General features: G+C 27.5%; 1 protein-coding gene across 7 annotated transcripts; it reads right to left on the reverse strand.

The window, feature by feature from the left end:
• Positions 1-6,401: 6,401 nt before the first annotated feature.
• LOC127256240 (uncharacterized) lies at positions 6,402-18,431 on the reverse strand. 7 transcript variants are annotated; one of them, XM_051282134.1, is made up of 8 exons: positions 18,144-18,431; positions 17,825-18,080; positions 16,959-17,159; positions 16,584-16,674; positions 16,239-16,286; positions 15,944-16,046; positions 14,499-14,589; positions 6,402-6,634 (listed from the first exon to the last, which is right to left on the reverse strand). In XM_051282134.1, the coding sequence occupies exons 4-8, from the start codon at positions 16,590-16,592 to the stop codon at positions 6,565-6,567; spliced, it is 321 nt and encodes a 106-aa protein (XP_051138091.1). In that variant the 5' UTR covers positions 16,593-16,674; positions 16,959-17,159; positions 17,825-18,080; positions 18,144-18,431; the 3' UTR covers positions 6,402-6,564. The 7 variants fall into 7 exon arrangements, 2 of the variants coding, with proteins under 2 accessions (XP_051138091.1, XP_051138093.1); XM_051282136.1 differs by having other exon boundaries at positions 6,417-8,161; XR_007839816.1 differs by lacking the exon at positions 6,402-6,634 and having other exon boundaries at positions 12,464-14,589; positions 16,205-16,286.
• Positions 18,432-20,709: the final 2,278 nt, after the last annotated feature.

Genomic DNA, 20,709 nt, shown 5'->3' on the forward strand with positions numbered 1-20,709 from the left:
CTGGGTATCCTCTTTATCGGTAAGGGAAGGGAATATATATATACAGTTGGGCAAATTTGTCGTGGGGGAATATGGGGTTGACTTTAAGAAACGACAACAAAGAAAGTCAACGAAAATGGTAATTAGGGAGACATTTGGGTAATAAAGAGCGTAAGTTGCAATAAATTATTATTAGTTGAATTGTTCAACCAAAAAACATAAAAAAGGATTCAAATGTTGATAAATCATAATCAGCACATGAAAAGCTTTTCAGCAGTATAATTATTTTTATTAAAATTTAAAAATATATATTTTTTAAATAAAACATACGAAATTAATAAAAATAGGTAATTTGAGTTCAGACTGGCAAAAATATTATATATAAAATGATAAATTATATAACACATTCTTGTATTTTACTAAAAATATACAAAATACTTTGTGTCTTATTTATTACGTAAAACTTCTTTGTGTTAATAGAAAGTTTGTATGAAACATCATTTTTGTCTAAAACTAATGTTTGGTTCGAAATAAAGACCTAAATTACGTAAATTTAATACAAATAAAAAACATAAAGTATTTTAAATAATTTTTTTTGAATAAAATAAATAAATAAATAATCTATTAATCCTTCATTTTATAGTTTTTGGAGACAAATTATATAAAATTATTTATTTATTTATTTTATTCAAAAAAATTATTTAAAATATTTTACGTTTTTTATTTGTATAAAATTTACGTAATTTAGGTATTTATTTTTAACCAAACATCACTTTTGGACAAAAAGGGTATTTCATGTAAATTTTTCATTAACATAAAAGGGTTTTACGTAATAAATAAAATACAAAGTATTTTGTACATTTTTAATAAAATACAAGGATATGTTATATAATTTACCCATAATAAAATCACGTATAATTATTAATTAGCCACTGAAAGTCAACTGAACGCTGTCTAGCACTTGATCTTCACACCAACTCCGCGGTTTACTCTCGACTTTGTATTCAAATAAATAAATACGGTATGATTATTGAATCGATTAATTAAGAAAGACATCGATCATATTTCCTTCGTCTCGTAATATAGTATCTATTTTTCTATTTTAGTCCGTCCCATAATAAAGTATCTTTTTTTCTATTTTAGTAACTGTACTGTCTACTTAATATTTCAAATACCCTTACAACTTACAATATATTACACAAATATCATTACCTTTATATCACGCATACTAATAAGATTATTTTAATCATTTCTAATTTATTCATACTATATCCCAATATTTCTAAAACTACGTGCAATGAATATTTACTTATAAGACAAAGAGCCATATTAGATATAAATTTACAATGAACATCTAAAAAATAGACATTTCATATTTTATATATTTTTTTATTTGTTCGTCAAATTTATTTTTATAAAATTTATCTGATAAAATAATAATAGCAAAAGAAGTTAACATTATCTTCAATTCTTAAATTATATAAATTGTTGGTGCATATTTTGAATTAATGAAAATATAATGTAGACGATGCTATATGAATGCAGTTACAATTATTCTTTTTACCCATCTTAATCATATGTATATATAATTAATTAATAAATGAAGACACACAAACCTCTCTTTCCCCATGTATATTTCTTCAACTCAATCATCGTTACCTTGCATTTATTACTTTTTCCACTCTATATATTTTGTCTTTATGTATATATAAGAATTTAGATAAAATGCAATTGAAAAATATATAAATAAAAATAATTAAAATTTTAAATTAAGAAAATTAAATTGTTTAATTTAAATTAAAAAAATTATAAATTATAATTGTCTTAATTTTAATTTTTAATTATTTTTATAATTAGATTATATTCATATTTTACACTTCCTCAGTCCTACATTGGATGTCTGGGCCACTGTAAACACGAAAATTTAGGATAAGTATAATTAGTAGATAATTAAGAATGTATTAGTGAAAATAATTATCTTGTAATATAAATAATTATAGATTAAGTTTAAGATGGCCAATTAGCTTAATTAAAATTTTAAAAAATTAAATTAAAAATTTTAAGATTAGATGTGTATAATCATTTTAAAAAAAAAAAGTGACATAAGATGTGGGACGGACAGAAACGATAATGTGGCATAGTAGGTGGGACGAATGGAGTAATTTATAATTTCTTAATTTTAATATAACTATTCCCTTTGTCCCGGTGCAAGATTGTCATTCACTTTTTGCAAGTAGATTTTTGAATATTAGTATTATAATGAGTTGCAGTAAAAAAGACAAAAATGCCCCTATTAGTATTGTGTAATATAAATGTAATCACATTTGTATAATACAGTGTAAGTTAGAAGGATATTGATTATGTTAGGTAGGTAGTACAATAACTAAATTAGGAAACAGTAACTTTGTTTTGGGACGGACGAAAATGGAAAATGACAACCTTTCAATGAGACGGAGGGAGTATTTAGTTATTTTAATCTTAGTGTATAATTATTTTTACTAATACATATTTAATTTTTTATTAATTATATTTTATCTAAATTATTGTATATATCGAAACATGGACACTTTTAGTGAGATAAATTCATCCTTAGAAATATATTGGGCTTATTTAATTTTAACAGCCCATCATATTAGAAGATTGGGCCTAAAAATTTAAACGGCTTAAAAGACTTAAAAATTATATATTATTATAAAAATACAGTCACATTTATTTAACTAATTTGTTTGTTTTAGCTGTAAATTTGGTTACGAATATATATATATATACATATTTTATATCACATACGTATAATACTAATATTTTATATACATATTTTATTTAACTAATATGTATATCACATATTCCCCCGTCCCACATAATTTATCTCTATTTTCTATTTTTGTCCATCCCACATAACTTGTCATTTCTATTTTTAAAAATATAATTATGCATTTTAATCGCATTTTAAATTTTAATTTTTAAATTTTTAAATTTTCTTAATTTTAATTAAACTAATTACTTATCTTAATCTTAATCTATAATTATTTTTACTAAATAATAATTATTTTTACTAATATATTTCGTAATTACTTACTAATTATACTTTACATAAATTCTTGTTTTTACAGTAATACATCTATATGATATGGGACGGAGGAAGTATTATTATAAAATATGATTAAAATGTATAATTATTTTAAAAAAAATAAACAAATAATGTGATAGACAAATAAATAAAAACAAACACTTTAATCAAAAGGTAAGGGCATAATAGTACTTAAACAACTCTAAAATTAATTTAAAATACTATTTTATTAAGAAAAACTATGTAACTTTAGTTCTGACACAAAAAAAAAATAATAAAAAAATAATATTTAATATTAAAATAAGATATTTACAAAAATAAAAGTAACATATGAGAAATTTATATAAAAACTAATTTAAAATAAGTAGAAAAAGTAATACTTTCTGGTCTATTTTTCTTATTTCAGTTCATCTCGTATAATTTATTATTATTTTTAAATATTATTTTATATTTTAATTATATTTTAAAATTAAAATTTTTAAAATTTTAATTAAATTATTTAATTATTTTAGTCTTAACTTATAATCAATTTGTATTAAAATAATTTTTTTATTAATTATTTAGTGATTATAATTTATTTAAATTATCATATCTACTGTACAATTTTTCAAGTAGGCTAAAAATATAAAATACAAAAGCAATTATGGTCAAAACTAAAAGGAGCTTTCGCTGTACGAAGTACTGTGGGGCCCACTCCTACATGAAGCTTGCTCACTAATTTTCTTTTTCTAGAAAACATAATTTTATGCTATTATTATTATTATTTTTTTTTATGATGTGATAACGCGCCATGTCTTAATAGTTTTTTCTAATGATTTCTTCATTTTTTATTTTTTATTTTATATATATATAGCCTAAGTATATCTTTGTTTTTTTTTTTTTTTTCTTTCCAAAATAACCTTTTTAATTTTTAATAAATTTATTTATTTTAAAAATAATTAATAAATATAAATCAATTTAATTAAAATTTTAATTTATTACACATAGAACTTACTTAATACTTTTTTATTTCTATATTTTTTTCAATAAACAAATATCTTTTATATGTATTTTAAACTTTTCATTTTTTATAAAATTAATTTTAAGTTAATTATTTATTTGTATTATATAAAATTTTATTATCTATAAAATTATATTCACATTGCATATATTTTATTAAAATATAATTTTAAAAATATTTTAAATATCAATTACACTATCCATATAAAAACCAATGCTTCTCCGTCCCTTAACAATCTATCTACTTTTCTATTTTAGCCAATCTAATAACAAACTATTTATTTCTTTTTTTTTTTTAGTATCAGTACTTTATATCAACATTAAAAATATTCTTAGAACTTACAATATATTACACAAATGTCATTATTTTTATATTAAACAGTACTAATAAGATTATTTTAATATTTTCTACTTTATTCATACAGCACACCAATATAATATTAATATTTTTAAAATTTCGTAAAAAAACAAATATATATATAAATAAGAGACATGAATTAAAATAATATATAATAACTTACTAATCTATATTATTTAAAATATAGTATTTCTAACAAAAGATTCATTGCGGGAATATTTATTTTAAGCTATCATTCAAATTAAAACTTTAATAAAATCAAATCAAATTAAAATTATTTAATATTGAAAATAACAAAACATACCCCCAAAAAAAAGCATTGTTAGCAAATTTCAATTAAATTTTGATTTCGTGATCCCACAATTGACACTGTTGTCGTTTATTCGTGCAAGTTTACTTGCGCGAATCTGCACCGTCCATGGCACGCCGGGTTTCCCATATACGGACGGTGTGGATACGATGGAGCTGGGGTCCCGGATCTCCTAGTATAAGTCGAAGTTTGTACAAGTATGAGGATAGTATTTGGAGATTTTAATAATGTAATAACGACGATCAATTATGATAATTAATTGAGCAAATAAACAGAAGACAGCTTCATTACCAACATCTTAATTAATTTATTTTTATTGTATTTCGTGGAGTCATAAAAATAAATAAATAAATAAATTGTTTAATTTTGGTATAGAATTTAATGTGGTGTCTAACATAAGAAAATTGGTATGATTTTTGCTTAACAAAAAGGAAATAATTTTATTTTTTATGAAAAAATAAATCCTCTTTTTTTCTTTTTTTTTTCTTAGGCCAGATATAAATTATAATAATTTATATTATTATTATAATAATTCTTTGGATAAACTTAAGGCGAATTTTTTTCTTTGATATTGTAAACTTTGGTTTTTATTTATTTTTCAAGAAAGAAAAATATGGTTAGATTAAATATTATAGTATATATTATTGATATATCTTTTATTGGTATAGTAAAAAAATTAAATAATAAAATATTATATCAAATAATTATTAGAATTTAAATATTAACAACAATAAATATAACAACCATAATAATAATAATAATAATAATAATTTGCGAGTGATGGAATGACTTTAAATGATGTATGTGTTTACTTGGGTGTGTTTGTTTTGGGGATTGAATTTTAAATCTATTATTTATCTCATTTTTTTCTTCTAAAAAATATTAAATCAAACACCTATTTTTTATTTTTTATATTATACTAAAAATCAATTTTACATTCAAAATATCACATCAACACTTATTTATATCATATCATACAACTATTTAAATCCAAAACTTTTACTATTTAAATTCCAATTCAAAATCCAAACACACCCCAAGGGGTTTGTTCTATTCTACGTTTCAACTTTTTGTAATACATATATACATACTTCGTCCAGGATGAATGTATTCTTTTGAGATTTTGTATTAAATTAAAAAAAAATAATAATATGTTAGTTAGTTGAGATTTTGTAATAAATTAGAAAATAATAATATGTTAGTAGTTAGTAGAAGTCTATACAAAATTTTGACAATTTTGCCATTTAATTTTATTTATAAAGTAATTATAGAGTTATAGTTTAAATAAAAATGAATAATATTTTGGTATTAGTGTATTATTATTTTTACTAAAATAGAAAATATATAATTTTGAGTCAGACAAATGAAAATGATAAAAATAGTATTTTGAGTTGAAACGGAATGAGTATTTTTTTATTAAATACTACTTTCTCCGCCCCAATCGAAATGATCTATTTTGAGTTTTGTAATAAATTAAAAAATAATACTCTATCCGTCCCAAAACACCGTGTAACATTTGAGTTCGGCACGAGAATTTAAGTGAGTAATATTAAGTAATATAATTTGAGATAATTCGAAGATTAAGTGATGTGATTGAGGAGATAAATGCATATTTATTTGTTTTTTTTTTTTAGTGATTTGATTGAATAAAGCGAAATATATATTTATATATATATAAATAAATATAACTAATTATTTCTAAATTCGAAAATATTACAATAAATTTGGGATAAACAAAAAAAAGAAAATATTGCAAGTGCTTGGGACAGAATAAATATTTATAACGTGAATGACATTGATTTTAATAAATATAAATTTAAAAAATATTTATAATCTATGGTGCAATCAAGTTTACTTCAACTCCAAATCAGGCTTCCACCATTGATGAATCCCATGAGCTTCCCTGAAATTCTCAGACCGGCTGCAGTGAACCGTCAGGTAACCGGACGGGATCAGGCGAACCGGTTACACAAATACTATTTTATAATTTAGTAATTGTACTACCTACGTAACATAATAAATATCCTTTCAACTTAGACTATATTACACAAATGTCATTACTTTTATTTTACACAATACTACTAGGGGCATTTTCGTCCTTTTCACTACAACCTATTATAATACTAATACTCAAAAATCTACGTGCAAAAAATAAACGACTACTTTGCATCGGGACGGATGGGGTATTTAGTCTGTGTCTAAATAAACTTACATAATTTACCAAATGTGGTAAATATTTTTAGAAGGAAAGAATAATAAGTGCATAAAACAAAAGTGTTCACTTTTGTATCTTTTGCCCGACATGGAATCGATCATCGGCCCTTTTTTGCCCAATATTTTAAAAATCACATTTATTATTTACGTGTAGGGGTTTTGAATATTAATTATAAAAAAATACAATATTTATATATTAACAAAATATATATTCTATTCGGCCACAAAATATAAAAAATTCAACACAACATAATATTTCTTATATTGACAATAGGATTTCTCATATTTAATACTCCACCGTCCATTAACAATTTATTCACTTTTCTATTTTGGTATGTCTCACGGATTGCATACATATATCCACACACATATACATATGCATTAAGCATTCCTGACATACGGACGGTAGTTACACTGAATAATGGTTTAATTGTTATCAATCTCATAGTCAAACTCAATAATCAAATAGATGCATGAATGAGCTTGAATTCGTAACATTTAAGTGTTGAATCGTCAAACAACATTCTAGGTGATGATTTGTAAATGTAAAGAATTTTGATGTGTTTCTAACTTACTAGCTATAGTCAACTTCATTTTTTTATTCCAAAGAATTTTGATTGGCATGGACAATGTAATTATGTTATTTTATTTTTTGGCTCTCAACAGCGAGGTCGAATTCATCATCATCTCCGGCAGGTCGATGTCGTGCACTCACGTCAGCGGCTTGGCGGCGCTGCTGAAACAAGCCCACCCTGAGTGGTCGCCGGCGGCGATCAAGTCAGCATTGATGACCACGGCGTACAACGTCGACAACAACGGGAATAATTTAACGGACCTCGCCACCGGGGACGTGTCCAATCCGTTCTCGGGCCACGTCGATCCAAACCGAGCAACGAATCCCGGCCTGATCTACGACATCGATACCCAAAACTACGTCGCGTTTTTGTGCAGCATCGGGTACAATGCGCGGCAAATTACGGCATTCACGAAAGATTCGTCGATCGTGGATTGCAACACAGTCGGGCTGAAAACTCCGGGGGATTTGAACTACCCGTCGTTCTCGGTTGCCTTCTCCGGCTTTCAAACCGTTGTGAAGTATAAACGAAGCGTAAGAAATGTCGGGAAGGAGGCGAATGCCGTGTGCGAGGTGACAGTGCACGCACCGGACGGCGTGGAAGTGACCGTGACACCGAGGAAATTAGAGTTCGCGAGAAGGAAGACACTCTATCTGGGTCTACAGAGATACGGATAAATCTAATAAATAAATACAATGGTAATGGTAAGAGTAATTAGGAAAACATTTCTCTTTCGTATTTGCAAAGCTTTATTCTCTTGGTTCTGTTGCCACGCAGGTGACCCACATTGCTCTCCAACCCATTGCCACTTAATTTTTAGTACGATTTTCGATTTATATTAAAAAAATATAATATATATAGTTTTGTACAAAATATATAATATATAATTTATAAACTAAAAAATATAATAATTTAACATAAAATATTACTCCATCCGTCCCACTTAATTTATCTACCTTTTCTATATCCATCCGTCCTATATAAATTCTCTCTTTTATTTTTTGGAAATATAATTATACACTTTAATCATATTTTAAAATTTAAAATTTAAAATTTTTTTATTTTAATTAACTATTCATTCATTTTAATTTATAATTATTTTCACTAATATATTTCTTAATTAGTTACTAATTACATCATACCTAAAACTTCGTGCCGGACAAATTAGTTGGGTATTATTTTTTTTACACTACTTTAAACTAAAAATACAAAATTAATACACCAGTAAAATAAATTTTAAATTATTAATCTATTTAAAATATCATTAGTAATATAATAAAATTAATGATTATAAATAAATATATGTAATTGTAGCATTATATTCAAATAAAATATTATATTTTTATAGAAGCAATAAAATATAATTTAAATATAAAAATATATATACATATAATATTAAAAAAAGAAATTATTTTAATTTTTATTAGATTAGATAGGAGGGTAAAATATTGTTGGTAAGTTTTTAAATTAGGTAAGTAACCGTTAGCATAATGATTTTGATTTTAATTTTAATATACACATAAGATTAAAAAAAAAATTATTTTAATTTTAATATACACATGTGAAATTATATATGGAAGTTTTTATTTTAGGTAAGTAGCCGTTAAGCATAATGATTTTGATTTTGATTTTAATTTTTTAATATACACATAATATTAAAAAAAAGAAATTATTTTAATTTTAATATACACATGTGAAATTATATATGGAAGTTTTTATATTAGGTAAGTAGTCGTTAAGCATAATAATTTTGATTTTGATTTTAATTTTAATATACACATAATATTAGAAAAAAGAGATTATTTTAATTTTAATATACACATGTTGAAATTATATATGGAAGTTTTTATTTTAGGTAAGTAGCCGTTAAGCATAATAATTTTAATTTTGATTTTAATTTTAATCTACACATAATATTAAAAAAAGAAATTATTTTAAATTTAATATACACATGTTGAAATTATATATGGAAGTTTTTATTTTAGGTAAGTAGCCGTTAAGCATAATAATTTTGATTTTGATTTTAATTTTAATCTACACATATTATTAAAAAAAGAAATTATTTTAAATTTAATATACACATGTTGAAATTATATATGGAAGTTTTTATTTTAGGTAAGTAGCCGTTAAGCATAATAATTTTGATTTTGATTTTAATTTTAATCTACACATAATATTAAAAAAAGAAATTATTTTAAATTTAATATACACATGTTGAAATTATATATGGAAGTTTTTATTTTAGGTAAGTAGCCGTTAAAGCATATATTATAAATATTCATGATTTTGATTTTGTATACATTATTATAAGTTTTTGTGGCTGCAATGCAAATGCAATGGGGTACGAGCAGGGCAGGGCAGGGGGGGTTCTTGGTGGGGCAGGGGCATGGTGTGCTTACAGGAGGATCGCCAGAGTTCAAGTGCAGTGCGCAGGCGAGTTCGAGAAGCAGAAGCTGGAAACCAGAAAAGAATAGATTCAAACAAGGAGACAATAAGGGAGGGCGATCCAGAGGTCAAGTGCAGTGCTTGGAGGGGCAGGGGCAGGTGGAATTCCGAAGGTTTTCTGAAGAGGGTTCTGGAGAATTTCGGGGATCCAGCTGTCGACACTTGTGTTTGTGTTCTCGACGAGTAAGTTTTGAGCTTTACTTTTACTGCTCTAGTGGTAATTTCATTCTACAATAATTTTGGTGAAGTCTTCAATATTTACAAGGGTTTAGAGCCTTTTTGGCTGCTATATTCATTGGTAAAATACAAATTAATTGTTGCTTTATTTCGAGGATTTCTTTTTGTCTTGTGTTAATCATTCAAGAAATTATAGTATAGCACTTTTCTTGGAAAATTTTAGAATCCAATCTTGGAACTTTTGGTTATGATGTACCTAATAATGAATGCTTTTGGATTTGACTAGTAGCATGTGATTTGTTAGTTATTATGGATCGATGATGTTGTGTGCTTATTTTGTAGGAGATACAAGAGACCCTTCTACCCTCATATGTACAAGAGACTGTCCAAAAAGCTGCTGAAACACATCAATAAAAATGGTGGGATGATCCTATCGGACAGCAGCACCGGTGGCGATGGCATTTCCTCCTCGACAAGAGATTCTAATTCGGGAGGGAGCGGCCGCATGATCGGACTACCGAACATATATAATAGGGAGTAGTTCTTTATTTTTCTTTAATTTTTATGCATTGCATTTATTTTATCATATTGCATATAGAGTTAGGATTATTTTTACGTCCCGGGACTTGCATGCATGCATTAATTTTGTTTCTTAATTTTATACTAACATATATTTTAGTGTTTTTTGCTTGTAGGTACAGCTTTTGGGGAGAGCGGCAGGATGAGCGGACTACCGAAAACAAAACAGGGAGTTTTTCTTACTTTTCTCTTTTACATTTATGCATTTCGTTTATTTTATCATATTGCATATAGAGTTAGGATTATTTTTACGTCCCGGGACTTGCATGCATGCGTTAATTTTGTTTCTTAATTATATACTAACATATATTTTAGTGTTTTTTGCTTGTAGGTACAACTTTTGGGGAGAGCGGCAGGACGAGCGGACTACCGAAAACAAAACAGGGAGTTTTTCTTACTTTTCTCTTTTACATTTATGCATTTCGTTTATTTTATCATATTGCATATAGAGTTAGGATTATTTTTACATCCCGGGACTTGCATGCATGCATTAATTTTTTTTCTTAATTTTATACTAACATATTTTTTAGTGTTTTTAGGTTGTAGGTACAGCTTTTGGGAAGAGCGGCCGGATGAGCGGACTACCGAAAACAAAACAGGGAGTTTTTCGTACTTTTCTCTTTTAGATTTATGCATTTCATTTATTTTATCATATTGCATATAGAGTTAGGATTATTTTTATGTCCCGGGACTTGCATGCATGCATTAATTTTGTTTCTTAATTTTATACTAACATATTTTTTAGTGTTTTTTGCTTGTAGGTACAGCTTTTGGGGAGAGCGGCAGGATGAGCGGACTACCGAATACAAAACAGGGAGTTTTTCTTACTTTTCTCTTTTATATTTATGAATTTCGTTTATTTTATCATATTGCATATAGAGTTAGGATTATTTTTACGTCCCGGGACTTGCATGCATGCATTAATTTGGTTTCATAATTTTATACTAACATATTTTTTAGTGTTTTTTGCTTGTAGGTACAGCTTTTGGGGAGAGCGGCAGGATGAGCAGACTACCGAAAACAAAACAGGGAGTTTTTCTTACTTTTCTCTTTTACATTTATGCATTTCGTTTATTTTATCATATTGCATATAGAGTTAGGATTATTTTTACGTCCCGGGACTTGCATGCATGCATTAATTTTGTTTCTTAATTTTATACTAACATATTTTTTAGTGTTTTTTGCTTGTAGGTACAACTTTTGGGGAGAGCGGCAGGATGAGCGGACTACCGAAAACAAAACAGGGAGGTTTTCTTACTTTTCTCTTTTACATTTATGCATTTCGTTTATTTTATCATATTGCATATAGAGTTAGGATTATTTTTACGTTCCGGGACTTGCATGCATGCATTAATTTTGTTTCTTAATTTTATACTAACATATTTTTTAGTGTTTTTTGCTTGTAGGTACAGCTTTTGGGGAGAGCGGCAGGATGAGCGGACTACCGAAAACAAAACAGGGAGTTTTTCTTACTTTTCTCTTTTACATTTATGCATTTCGTTTATTTTATCATATTGCATATAGAGTTAGGATTATTTTTACGTCCCGGGACTTGCATGCATGCATTAATTTTTTTTCTTAATTTTATACTAACATATTTTTTAGTGTTTTTAGGTTGTAGGTACAGCTTTTGGGGAGAGCGGCCGGATGAGCGGACTACCGAAAACAAAACAGGGAGTTTTTCGTACTTTTCTCTTTTACATTTATGCATTTCATTTATTTTATCATATTGCATATAGAGTTAGGATTATTTTTACGTCCCGGGACTTGCATGCATGCATTAATTTTGTTTCTTAATTTTATACTAACATATTTTTTAGTGTTTTTTGCTTGTAGGTACAGCTTTTGGGGAGAGCGGCAGGATGAGCGGACTACCGAAAACAAAACAGGGAGTTTTTCTTACTTTTCTCTTTTACATTTATGCATTTCGTTTATTTTATCATATTGCATATAGAGTTAGGATTATTTTTACGTCCCGGGACTTGCATGCATGCATTAATTTTGTTTCTTAATTTTATACTAACATATTTTTTAGTATTTTTAGTTTGTAGGTACAGCTTTTGGGGAGAGCGGCCGAATGAGCGGACTACCGAAAACAAAACAGGGAGTTTTTCGTACTTTTCTTTATATTTATGCATTGCATTTATTTTATCATATTGCATATAGGGTTAGAATTATTTTTATATCTCGGGACATGCATGCGTTAGAATTACTTTTCTTTTATATTATTTTGTTTTTCCTATACATATGTACTAATATCTATTTTAAATCTTTTTAGATGCATACGAGAGGGAGTGGCCGGATGATCGGACGACCGAATACATCATAGGGAGTAATTCGTCTTTTCCTCTTACATTTATGCATTTAATTTAATTTAGCATTATGCATATAGAAATAGATTTATTTTTACGTCCGTCCCGGGACATGCATGCATTAATTTTGTTTCTATATTTTATATTAACTTATTTTTAAGTGTTTTTACTTTGTAGGTAAAGCTTATGTGGAGACGAGGGGATCCGCAAATATCCTTCGATCTCGATTTCAAATCCAAGGTAAGTGATTTTAATATTATTTTGTTGTTTCCTATACATATGTACTAATATCTATTTTAAATCTTTTTAGATGCATACGAGAGGGAGTGGCCGGATGATCGGACGACCGAATACATCATAGGGAGTAATTCGTCCCTTTCCTCTTACATTTATGCATTTAATTTAATTTAGCATTATGCATATAGAAATAGATTTATTTTTACGTCCGTCCCGGGACATACATGCATTAATTTTGTTTCTATATTTTATATTAACTTATTTTTAAGTGTTTTTACTTTGTAGGTAAAGCTCATGTGGAGACGAGGGGATCCGCAAAGGTCCTTCGATCTCGATTTCAAATCCAAGGTAAGTTATTTTAATATTATTTTGTTGTTTTCCTATACATATATACTAATATCTATTTTAAATCTTTTTAGATGCATACGAGAGGGAGTGGCCGGATGATCGGACTACCGAATACATCATAGAGAGTAATTCGTCCCTTTCCTTTTACATTTATGCATTGTAGTTATTTTAGCTTCTTACATATAGTAATAGTGTTATGTTTAGGTTCCGGGATTTGGATGCATTAAGTTTGTTTCTAAATTTTATCCTAACTTATTTTTTAGTGTATTTAGTCCGTAGGTAAAGTTTATGTAGAGCCCACTACTATCCAATCCATATACGATATGAAAAAAATAAAGATTTGGGTCTAAAAATTAGATCCAAACTATTTATAGGTCGGGCCAGCCCAGCATGGTTGAATAACCAAACCGATTCGAGGCCTCTGCAAATTGTTACGTGCTAGGCGCAGTCCAATTTATTAAAATAATTTAAGTAAAAATATTTTTTTAATATAATATTAGCTTTAAAATAAAATTAATAATTAATTATTTAATTTCTTAATTATCAATAAAAGTATTTTGTTCTAATTATATCAATTTAGATTAATATAATTTATTGTTTAATAAAAAAGGCAAATTATTTATGAAATCTAATATTAAAAATTTGGGCTGGGCTGGCCCGGTATAATTTGAAACCGGGCCATGCCTTGGTTTGGGTTTTCAAGCCCAATGCAAAATCAGGCAGGGCCTATTGGGCTTGAATTTTAAAACGGCCCGCGCCAACCCAAAAAAATATTACTCCCTCCCTCGCAAAAAATGCACAAATTTTTTGCATGGCGGGGGAGTAATACCAGCTTTAAATTGCCATATATTTTTTTTCCAAATATGATATAACTTCTCAAATAATGGAAGCAAGATACCTTGAAATATGAATCCACCAATATGCTGAAGCCTTTTTCTTTAAATCCACCGATATGCTGAAGCTTTTTCTAGGAATACATTTGTATCGAACTGCAATTGTGCCAGAGAAGTCATTTCCCAATACTTTTGTATATACCTCTTGAAAGTAAGAGATTTAAGTAAAAAAAAACACAAATCAGGCTTACACTGGTCTTTTATATAACTGTTATTATGAAATTGCCCAAAGCATTATTATTACGAAATACAGTTCATCAAATTTTCTAAACTAAAACTACTTTAGTACCAGCTCGCAAACAATATGTTCATAACTCAAGGGAAGACAAAATTGCCCGTGAGAAAATTATTAAGCACAAAATGACAACTATTTTAAACGTTTTAAATAAAATTTGACCCATTTGCCTTATGGAAATATGTTCAACAATTAGTGGAAAAAAATTAATGTTCACACATACATACACATGAATACTAGAAATCATATTACTCTTTTTGTACATTTTTTTTATTTTAAAACTCAAAAGGTAACAAAAAGTACATATTCATTTAAGTAACAGGATGCAATACTTCAAACACACATTCGACTATGCATACCAGCAACGCCCCTAGGTCTATTTGCAATAGTTTTATTTGTAAGAGGAAATAAAATATATTAATTGAGAAGATAAATATTGCATTCAAATAATATAATTTAAATAAAAGAAAATTTCTAATCCTCCTCTCTTTAATTTTTATTTGCAATAGTTTTATAATTGTTTTTTAATTATAAAATAGAAAAAAAAAATGAAGCTATAAAAATTTTTTTAAAAAAAAATCAGAATATTTCACATTAAAAATAATATATAATAAATACTAACCTTCTACTAAAATATTATGGTCATATTTGGGTTGCGAACGAAAATTTTAAAAATATTGATATTATATTGATAGTTGATAAAAACTATGAGTATAAAAAATAGTAGAATTTGTGTAACAATAATGAAAAAATAAAATTAAATCTGCAGGATACGTTACATCACTAGTGATTTCATTAGTATTATAAATATAAAAATATTAATATTTTTAAATTATAAAAATTTTAAAAAGTTATTTATAAAAATAAATAAAAACAAAACGGTCATATTTTAAAAGATATATTTTTTTTTATAGTAATCATTTCATTAGTATTTTAGTAATATATATATATATATAATATGAATAATTTTTAATTTTAAAGATTTTAAAAAAAATAATTGTAAAAATAAATAGAGACCATAGCGGTCATAATATAATAATAAGATTTTAAAAAGATCTTATGACTAATGGTTTTCTTAATTACTAATCACCAACAGACTTAGATTGGGCAAGAACAAAGAATGAAGGAAAGGTAGACGAGCTAGGGATGGAGATGGAGATGGAAATGAAAAGTATTCTGAATAAAATGAGACAGTCGAGAGAGTTAGTTACTTACTTGAGCATAGAGAGCAGAGAGCATTGCAGCACATATTTCCCATACAGAATGAGTGATGCATATACGTACCCCCATCCCTCCTCAGCAATGCCCACTCACTCTGCTGCAAGAAAGAAAAGGGAACACATATAATATAACATCCAATACTTTTGTTTTTCTTACAGCAAAAAAAAACTTAAGTCGACACAACGAGACCATAAAAAATCTATTTAAATAAATGATGGAATGAATGAATGAATTAAAATCTGCATTGTGACTGACATTCATGCAATGTGACTGATGCTCTCTTAATTACCGAATCATGTGACCTTTTTAGCTTTCTGACTTCCTCCAAGAAGGATCTCTGTTGATTGAGAAAATCTAGATAAAATAGATACCAAAATTGACATGTTATAAAGTTTTCACTAGCATATAGAATAAGACTAACTGTTCAGAAACTGGTATGCCAAAATGCATTCTAGCCAAGTTGATAGAGCTATGAATCTCCATACATCTAGCACTAATGTCAGGTTTGATGGACAAGTGCTAAGGAGGATGCTCATGGAACAAAAAGTAAAAACCATATGTACGTAGATATGAAATCCATCAGTAGTACAAATAATCACTGTGATTTAACTAAAACAAAAATTTGTTGAGTTACCTGATCCATTGAGAATCTTGATAATGTTACGAGTAGCACCCCTAACCACAAGGCGAAAGTCTCTCTTCAAACCAACATACTTGGCATATTTCTACACAACAAAAAAATAAATAACTAATAATAAATGAGAGACCAAATTTCAGAATCTATATCAACATGATGAGACTATAGATATAATTATAATTGGTATAAAAAAACTTCAAATTGCACTTTAAAACAATTTTTCAAATAACAATACATTATATATATATATATCAACATTGAACTTCTCGAACCAAAGCTCCTCCATATTGGTTTAGGCATCAAGCCAGTGATACAAAGCAAATATAATAAGAAAATTCTAGGAAGATGAATGTGCAACAAGTTGCTTTTTACCTCATTGACAGGTGCCTCATTGTCTCTTATAACTGCATCATGCCCGTCGATTTCCTTTCCAAATTCTGTCTTCAGAAGATCCCCGAATTTCCAACAACAACACAAGTTTGAAACATGCGAGGATGAAAGGGTGGCTTTGCAGGTAGGAGCACATTAAGATGTTCCTCACAAACAGTCCTGTTGTAGCATTTATCTCCTCCTCTACAATGATAAGAGAATAAGAGGAAATAGACATTGATAAAAATTTCAGACTGCAGTTAATTTTTGAAATTGAACACCCAAAGACAGCATACAGCATACAGCATGCACTCTCCCCTTTGTCACTATTCTCACCTAATTCAAACACCAAATTGCAACAACCAACCAAAACGAAACCAAGATCTTAAATGAGCACGGTTTTGTTCTACAGCGGGTGCTATCTTCTGCTCATTTTCTTCCAAAATGCCGGGGATCATTTACTTGTGCTTTTATGAATCTTTTTGCAAATACAATTTTCTATACCTCGGCTCTATGCAAAAAATCAAATCAAATCAAACCACTATTTTTCTATTCAAAAAATTCAAATCCAAAACATCGAAAACATCCCGAACCCCACAAGTAAACACTAGCAAGATCTCAAAAGCCAAAGCCAGTATAGTAAATCAACTTTGAAGACCCCATCCATGAGAAACAACTAAAACTGCAAAAGCATTATTCTATATCATCATCCAATCACTCACTGATCTTTAATCTACTCATTGAAATATATCAGGATCAGATCAGATCAGATCATCACCATAATCATCGCTACACTGCTACAATACTCACAAGATGATCAACATAAAGATGTATTATTAACTGGAACAAGGAGAGCTTCGAATTCATACCTGATCAGAATCGCTGATTCATTCACTCACACAGTAGGCTTCCGCTCGAGTTCATTCCCAGGATCATCCGTGCTCGGAAATGCCTGAATTCCAGTCACCATAGCATCAGGCGGACCTCACCTCTCCTACACCGCTGCTCCATCTCCTCAACCTTCTCCCGAAAACAACGCCTCCACAGATCCATCCCCTTCGCATTATCAATCGTCCAATTCCGATAGAACACACCTTGCACTCTCCCCCTTATCACCATTCTCACCTGATTCAAACACCAAATTAGAACGAAACAGAAATTTATTAATGAAATTGAGAAATCGCTTACAGTTTTGACAGAGGCCTCCTCCTGCGGCGAGTTCAGCGAGGACATAGTAGAGAATAGAGTGCGTAGACGGCGTCGGAGCAGAGGAGGAGGAGGAAGACGAAGACGACGGTGCAGCGGAGGAGGAGGAGGATGAGGAAGAAAGAGAAGTATGATGAGGCCGTAGCGTAGAAGAAGAGGAGGTCGCGCGAATGTCGGCGGCAGAGCGCATTGGCATTGCTACGCCATTGGAGATGCTTCAGAGAAATCGTGGGTTGGATAGCGATTTTGTAAGGGTTTTGCTTCAGAGAAATCGTGGTTTGGACAGCGATTTTTGTAAAGGTTTTGGATTATATTTGATGGATAAAAATATAAATAAAAAATTATTTAGATGGTAAAATATGTAAAGATATGTAATAATTATAAATATGGAGGATGTGGAATATAAATAAAAAGCTAAATAAAAAAATGTATATGAATAGAAACCGATAAAAAAAATGATTCAGAAATTAAGACTTTAGGAGAATTAACCAAAATATATATATTGTTAGAAAATTTTAATTAAATTTTGATTTCGTGGTCCACAATTGACACTATTGTCGTTTATTCGTGCAAGTTCACTTGCGCGAATCTACACCGTCCATGGCACGCCGGGTTTCCCATATACGGACGGTGTGGATATGATGGAGCTGGGGTCCCGGATCTCCTAGTATAAGTCGAAGTTTGTACAAGTATGAGGATAGTGTTTGGAGGTTTTAATAATGTAATAACGACGATCAATTATGATAATTAATTGAGCAAATAAACAGAAGACAGCTTCATTACCAACATCTTAATTAATTTATTTTTATTGTATTTCGTGGAGTCATAAAAATAAAATAAATAAAAAATTGTTTAATTTTGGTATAGAATTTAATGTGGTGTCTAATATAAGAAAATTGGTATGATTTTTGCATAACAAAAAGGAAATAATTTTATTTTTTATGAAAAAAATGAATCCTCTTTTTTTCTTAGGCCAGATATAAATTATAATAATTTATATTATTATTATAATAATTCTTTGGATAAACTTAAGGCGAATTTTTTTCTTTGATATTGTAAACTTTGATTTTTATTTATTTTTCAAGAAAGAAAAATATGGTTAGATTAAATATTATAGTATATATTATTGATATATCTTTTATTGGTATAGTAAAAAAATTAAATAATAAAATATTATATCAAATAATTATTAGAATTTAAATATTAACAACAATAAATATAACAACCATAATAATAATAATAATTTAATCTGTAGTGATTATGAGGTTCAGAATTTAGAGCTCAAGTTGTCGAATGATGATTATATATTAATAATAATGTAATAATAATAACAACACTGACTAATTAGAGATAGATCATATCATAGTAATTTGCGAGTGATGGAACGACTTTAAATAATGTATGTGTTCACTTGGGGTTTGTCCTATTCTACGCTTACAACTTTTTATATGTATATATACACTTCGTAGTCCTAGACGAATGTATTCTTTTGAGATTTTGTAATAAATTAAAAAATAATAATATGTTAGTAGTTAGTAGAAGTCTGTAAAAAATTTTGATAATTTTGACATTTAATTTTATTTATAAAGTAGTTGTATATATAATTACAGAGTTATAGTTTAAATAAAAATGAAGGATATTTGGGTATTATTGTATTATTACTTTTACTAAAATATGAAATATATATTTTTTGAGTCAGACAAATGAAAATGATAAAAATAGTATTTTGATTTGAGTATTTTTTATTAAATACTACTTTCCTTTCGATCTATTTTGAGTTTTGTAATAAATTAAAAAATAATACTCTATCCGTCTCAAACACCGTGTAACATTTGAGTTCGGCACGAGAATTTAAATGAGTAATATTAAGTAGTGTAATTTGAGATCATTTGAAAATTAAGTGATGTGATTGAGGAGATAAATGCATATTTATTTGTTTTTTTAGTGATGTGATTGAATAAAGCGAAATATATATTTATATATATAAATAAATATAACTAATTATTTCTAAATTCGAAAATATTACAATAAATTTGGGATAAACAAAACAGAATAAATATTTATAACGTGAATGACATTGATTTAAATAAATATAATATTTATAATCTATGGTGCAATCAAGTTTACTTAAATAAAAAAAAAAAAACAAAAAACAAATTCTATATTTATTTATACAGATAAAAATGACAAAAATATACTTTTATCGCCCCCTAAAATTAAAATACTATTTTTTTATGCTAAATTTATATTATTATCTTAACAAATAATAATCAATTTGATACTAATTTTTTATTTATTCTACTATTTTTATCAATTTTTTTAATAAATTTCATCATTTTATATTTTATCTACTTTATTTAAATATTAAAACTATTACTCTATTTGTCTCAATTGAAAGTACTATTTTTATCATTTTTATCATTCTTACTAAAAATTATTCATTTTTTATTATAGTAAAAATAATAACACATTAATATCAAAATACTCTTAATTTTCATATAAATTACAAACATATTACACATATACATAAAATACAAAGTACAAAAAT

Source organism: Andrographis paniculata, unplaced genomic scaffold (assembly GCF_009805555.1).
Source record: "Andrographis paniculata isolate CXL003 unplaced genomic scaffold, ASM980555v1 Contig55END, whole genome shotgun sequence".
Taxonomy (NCBI): Eukaryota; Viridiplantae; Streptophyta; class Magnoliopsida; order Lamiales; family Acanthaceae; genus Andrographis; species Andrographis paniculata.

Coding starts and splice junctions, on each gene's coding strand:
- LOC127256240 (XM_051282134.1), bottom strand. Junction 14,590..15,943: donor TCTCTGCTCTCTATGCTCAA/GTAAGTAACTAA, acceptor GCACAATTGCAG/TTCGATACAAATGTATTCCT. Junction 6,635..14,498: donor TGGTGGATTCATATTTCAAG/GTATCTTGCTTC, acceptor GGTTCACTGCAG/CCGGTCTGAGAATTTCAGGG.